This window comes from Chinchilla lanigera, unplaced genomic scaffold (assembly GCF_000276665.1).
Source record: "Chinchilla lanigera isolate Chin_1 unplaced genomic scaffold, ChiLan1.0 scaffold00028, whole genome shotgun sequence".
Taxonomy (NCBI): domain Eukaryota; kingdom Metazoa; phylum Chordata; class Mammalia; order Rodentia; family Chinchillidae; genus Chinchilla; species Chinchilla lanigera.
Window position 1 is genome coordinate 20,546,701 of NW_004955429.1, and position 6,000 is coordinate 20,552,700.

Below are 6,000 nucleotides of genomic sequence, written 5' to 3' on the forward strand. Positions count from 1 at the left end.
CCCAGTTGTTCCTATCAAACACATGAATGAAGTGAATTTCTGCCTGAGGGAGAGAGCGAGGAGCTGGCCATCTGAAAAAGACCCTTGTGTCTAGGAAATCCGAAAACCCATCCCTCTCCATCTCGCTGTTGTCTTTGGCCAAGACCCCGTGGTTTGCCCCATTTCCTAGCAGGGCTGTGAGCCGCCGGCCCTTCTGCCTCCCCCTCTTTCGAACCTCTCCATCCCCTGGAAGGCACTAGGCCTTCCCGGTCCCTGAATCATCCTGCGAAGCCTACAGTCGGGGAGGGTGGTGCGGGGTGACCGCTTGCCCGTGGCCACAGCGGGGCCTGCTCTTCGGCCTCCCTGGCAGGCCGCGGCGGTGTTGGGTCCACCGACAGGGTGGTCTTTCCAACCATTACCTGTGCCAACTCCTGAACCTTTCATCCGTGCCTACAGCTTTGTTTTTTAATCTGCTCAAGAACTCACCTTTGCTGATTCCTTGAAGTAAGGCTTTGGTCACTAAGGCCCACTCAGTTTGGGAGTGAGGAAGGTTCTTCTTAGTTCCTTAGCATGGGTTTTTATTTCAAAAGGTAAAACCCTAAGCTTGGACTCCGAGGCCTTCGGACCTTTGCTGACTTTGCTGGGAGAGTAGGGCAGCTTCAGACAGACCCTTCCTCCCGGGTGCGCCTCAGTTTCCCCGTGGTGAACGGAGAAGGCTCATTCCACTGTCTCCTTCCAGGCCAGTGCTGACTGAATGGTGCCTCTGAAAATAAGCTTCAGAGAGAGACCCTGTGCGTGGCGCACTTGTTTGCTCTGCTAATGACTTGGGGGGTTTTTTGAGAAGCCATTTATCGCCATGTGAGCAAAGCTAAGCTCCCTGCCCTGGTTTCACATTTGCAGAATAAACAGCAGTCACCTTCCCGTGGTCCAGGCACCACACGCCCTGAGTTTTCGCTGTGACAGGCTTAACCAGGCTGCCTTTGTGTTAGACAGTCAGTTGCTTCTCACTGCAGTACCCCACAAATAAAAGTGCAGAGGCACAAAGAGCGCGCGCATTGCCATGTCAGGCGGGAGGGTGAGCTAACGACCCACCGCGGAGCGGTCAAAGGAAATGCCCATCAGCGTTTTTATACAGATCACGGGTGCTCGCTCTGCTGCGCTGGTGGTAAACACTATTTCTACAGAGAGAGCTTTGTTTCTAGAATGTGCTAACCTCAGGGACTTTGGCTTTTTTTGGCTTCCAGATGGAAATATCGCCAGTGAAGACAGCTCCCTCTCTGATGCCCTTGTTCTTGAAGATGGTAGGTTTTCTGTTTCCTGTTTTAAAAGATGGGACACTGATTAAACAGACTCTGGCCTGTGCAGAGTATGGGGACATGTAAAGGGCAGAGCTAGGTGAGGTGGCAGCCAGGTGCTGTGAGCCTTCTCCTCCCTGGGTCACCCCCGGGTGGAGACGGGTGTTCTCTGCCCCAAAGCCACGTTCACTGGAACGTCAGGATTTCTCGAGGTGCTACCCAGTGAATGGTGCTTCACTCTGTAGCAGCCAAAGCCACATTTTCAACTGAGCAGAGCATCTATACTCTGTACGTAGTTTCCGTTTGAGTATTCAGAATATGTAGAGGAAAGAGTTGATCCAAATCCATTTTGACCACAAGTCGAAATGGATTCAGATCACAGGTCAAGGACTGGACTCCGATGGGGGGGACCTGAGGGTATAGAGGGAAGCAGACTGACTCCCTGTTCCACTCTTAGAAGAGACAAAGAAAGGTGAGATCTCCCTGCAGACACAGGGTCGGGCCTTGAAAACTATCTTCTTATTTGCTGTTCAAGTCTTCCAACTTGGAAGTTCCCAGGATATGTTCTTCGGAGATGCTTAGAAAACCAAAGCTGAACCCCTAGCCTGTCCCCAGCACCACGCCCACCACCATCCCCTAGGAGGCAGGAATCCCAACACAGAACCCTATCTGAGAAGGCTCCGAAGTGGCTCCCTCAACCAAAATGTTGGGAGGCCTTAATTATATGGAAATACATTAAGTGGCAGTTAACGTTTTGCCCTTCAGGGAAACCTCAGGGGTCAGTGATCAGTGGCTATTCAGATGGAAAACATAAAAGGCCTACCCAAGTCAGGGTAATAAGGATAATTGCAATAATAATAATGATTGCTTTTGATGTGGGGAAAGCCTGGTGAGTTATTTACCCAGCTGAAGTGGCCCTGTTATTAGCAATCAGACTGTAGTATTTTTACTGTCTCGCTTTCTCACACGGAGGCGAAGATGTGGACTCTCAGGGACTGGGGCGGCTTGTTGTGAATATCCAGACCCTGGCCCTGGGGATGCCTCGGTGCCCCAGGACCCCCAGGAAGGGAGCAAGACGCAGTTAGTGAGGTTCCCTGGGAAGAGAGGAGTCATCAGAGCAACAGATGATGTCACGGGCTCATTGTGAGACACCAGAGCGATGCCCATTCTGTGGGGCAGAGGAGTTCACCACATGTCCCGGCTTCAAGGTCGGGGCTGGATTACACTGCACAAATAGGAGTCGCTGAAAATAGGTTGCGGGCCCACCCCAGGTCGAGGGGGCCCCCTGCCGCTCCTCGGCCAACCTGCAGGTCGGATGGCCTCCAGACAGCACAGTCCTCACCTGTACCTCCCTGCCAAGAAACAAGGCTTTCTTGTGCATCAAGGACAGATCCAGCTCCTCTGGCTGGGATTCCAGGCCCTGCCCGCTGGCTTTGCCCAATGCAGCACGCACAGTGGGGCGGCCACCTGCTCCGCCCTCCCACTGCCATCTGGCTGTCCCCAGTGCCCACGCGCCCTCCTGGCCTCCCTGGCCGGACCCTTCCCTGCTCCTCTGCCTGCACTCCCTCAGGTCCCTTCGGGACAGCGCCTCCCCCGCTAACCTGCTCGGCCTGCTCCGGATGTCCTCCTGCACACCCGAGTAGCAGCCTCACTCCCCTAAGGCAGGGGAAACTAGCCCTTCTCCTTCCAAAAACCTGAAGGCCAGTTCATAATTAAAATCTATTAGAGCAGATTCAAAGGAAATATGGTAGCTCTGGAAAAACGCAGGTGGATAACCAGATCCAACAGACAGTCACACCTGCCGTGTCTGCTATGCGCTCTTGCTTCCCTCCAACCCACGTGTGCTGAGCACCCACGGTCAGCGGTCGACCTGGCCCAGAGACCGCAGCGCTGCACAGAGCAGACAGCACCTCGGGGAGCTCACCCGCTCCCGAAGTAAATCAGACGCTCACTGTCTCTTGAAAGCCAGGCCAGCCGGCCGGGATCTCAGGAGTAGGAGCGCCTGCTCAGCGCTCACCAGGCCCTGGCTTTCACCCCAGCACCAAAATAGGAAGTGCAGAGTTGCAGTAAATAATTACATTTTGCTCTTCGGTATGGAGCAAGCATTTGCAGATGTATAATTAAGATTCAGGCTTCCTTCATGTCTAATCAGAAGTGATACCTCAGCCGGAAGTAGTGGCACACACCCAGAATCCCAGCACTCTGGAAGGCTGAGGCAGGAGGATGGAAAGTTTGAGCCCAGCCTGGGCAAATGAGTGACTTAGCAAGACCCTGTGCACAAATTTAAATCAATGAACGGATGAGTACAGCTGGAGGGGTAGCTCGGTGTGAAGGTCCTGGTTCGATCCCCAGCACCACGCGCACATCGCACAAAGCGACACTCCTCTTTGAATCTGAGCGTGCCTGGAGTGTGAGTTCGGCCGCTGTTTGGGCCGGGCCTGCTGGACAGCTGGGGGCGGGGAGTCCAGGGCCCTCAGTGACAGGGTGAAGCGCAGGAGGGACTCTGCCGGGGGGCGCTGGGCTCGGGCTCGGCCTCGGGGACAGGATGATCTTGCTCAGTCCTCTCTGTCTTTCCGTCTCTGCGCAGAAGACTCTCAGGTCACCAGCACAATATCCCCCTTACAGTCTCCTCACAAGGGCCTCCCTCCGCGGCCGCCCGCGCACGGCCGGCCCCCTCCGCCCCAGTCCCTGGAGGGCCTGCGGCAGATGCACTACCACCGCAGCGACTATGACAAGTCGCCCATCAAGCCCAAGATGTGGAGCGAGTCCTCCCTGGATGAGCCCTACGAGAAGGTCAAGAAGCGCTCCTCCCACGGCCACTCCAGGTGAGTCGTGCGCAAGGCGCGGGGGCCCGAGCGCCGTCCCTCGGGCGCCCACGCCAAGTCCCGGGGGCCCAGCCCCGCGCTCTCACCGCGCCCCCTGCTGCCCAGCCCGAGGAGGCGCAGCTTCGTCACCCGGAGGGCACCTGGTTTGGGCTCACAGCGGACGCGCTGGCAGATGGCTCTCAAGTTAAATTCCGCGGCCGTTCGTTAGGAAATCTTGGGCAGCTGTGCCCCAGAATGGCACGTGAGAGCCCACTCCGACGGCCCAACGCGGTCAGCGCTCTCAACCGTCCTCCGGCCCCGCCCTGGAGCCAAGGGGCGGCAGCCCGAGCGTCGGCCGGCTCTTACGTGGCCGGCGGAGCCTTTCCGGGCTGCGTCTCCGGTTGTCTCACTCCCCTTCGCTGCGCCCTAAGCGCTCCAAGCGGGTGCCCCACGGGTGAGCACGCACCTCTTGGAAAACAGAATCTGTGAGAAGGCGGCTTCGCACTCCCACTGCGCCGGCCAGAGGGGGCCAGGAGGGCCCGGCCCCCCGTCGCCTGGGCTGGGCGGGAGTGTGGGAGCCACAGGGCGCCCTGCTGCCGCCCGGGGTGACCAGCGGGGTTCCCTTGGTCCGCAGCAGCCACAAGCGCTTCCCCAGCACCGGAAGCTGCGCGGAAGCAGGCGGCGGGAGCGGCTCGCTGCAGAACAGTCCCATCCGCGGCCTGCCACCCTGGACGGCGCAGTCCAGCATGCCGTCCACGCCCGACCTGCGCGTCCGGAGCCCCCACTACGTCCACTCCACGAGGTGAGCCCCGGCCCGCGGGCCCGGCCAAAGAATGGGGGCCAGTGAGGCCTGGCTGTGCGCGAGGCAGGTAAAGTCTCTCTCCCGCTGCAGCCCACCCTGCACGTCGGGGCACACGGGTTAGAGCCCCGGCATCCGGAGCAGGTCGCAGGACTGCGCCTCCGAGGCAGGGCGCCCCGGCCGGGGGGGTGACCTTCATGCCCCTTGCAGCTTCCTACTGAAGCCCACGTTGGTGTAACTTTATAAGAGAGCGAAAGAAAAGAGCAACAGTTACGGCATCAGTGACTCACACATTCATGGACTAAAAAGAACCTGGAAGCAGGTCACAGGGGGCCACTAGCAGGGCTTCCAGCTCCACCCTGGGCGACGGTCGCCGCTCTGCCTGTACGGCGAGGAGACCGCTGGCTGCTCGGTGCCCTCGTCGTTAAGGGCCCCGGCCCCCAGCCCACCGTCCCTGGTCCGCTCGGGAAGTGGGGCGCCCCCGAGGCGGGGTTCGTGGTAACATTTTGTTAACAAATGTTTTGTTACTATTTGGTAGTATTTATGAAAGGGCCTCTGCCGGATTTTAACCTAGAAAAAGGGCCGCTTTATAGACCTTAAGTCTACAGAAGAGCGAGTCTCGTTCTCCATCTACGGCATCGTATTTTTATGTATTTTTCCCACGGTGTGTGCTGTGGCCCACACTTTTCAGAGGAACCCTGTGAGTCCCGCCCCCGGGGGACCGAGGGCGACCCGGCAATCAGCAGATCCCTTCCACCCCTGGGGTGGGGGGCGGGGAACGCATCCCGTTCCCAGGGCCACCCGCGCCTGAGGTTCAGCGCACCCTTCCCCGGGCCCCGCGCCCGGGCGCTCCACTCCGCCGCGTCTCCCCGCAGGTCGGTGGACATCAGCCCCACGCGCCTGCACAGCCTCGCACTGCACTTTAGGCACCGGAGCTCCAGCCTGGAGTCCCAGGGCAAGCTCCTGGGCTCGGAGAACGACACCGGGAGCCCCGACTTCTACACCCCGCGGACTCGTAGCAGCAACGGCTCGGACCCCGTGGACGACTGCTCGTCGTGCACCAGCCACTCGAGCTCGGAGCACTACTACCCGGCGCAGATGAACGCCAACTACTCCACGCTGG

General features: G+C 58.9%; 1 protein-coding gene across 1 annotated transcript in view; it reads left to right on the forward strand.

The window, feature by feature from the left end:
- Frmd4a (FERM domain containing 4A) overlaps positions 1-6,000 on the forward strand; it is a gene marked incomplete at its 3' end in the record, with an annotated part of 571,102 nt that extends 565,102 nt beyond the window's left edge. The window contains 4 exon segments of the mRNA XM_013515429.1: positions 1,224-1,280; positions 3,862-4,099; positions 4,713-4,880; positions 5,753-6,000. Coding sequence (XP_013370883.1) covers positions 1,224-1,280; positions 3,862-4,099; positions 4,713-4,880; positions 5,753-6,000 — 711 coding nt within the window.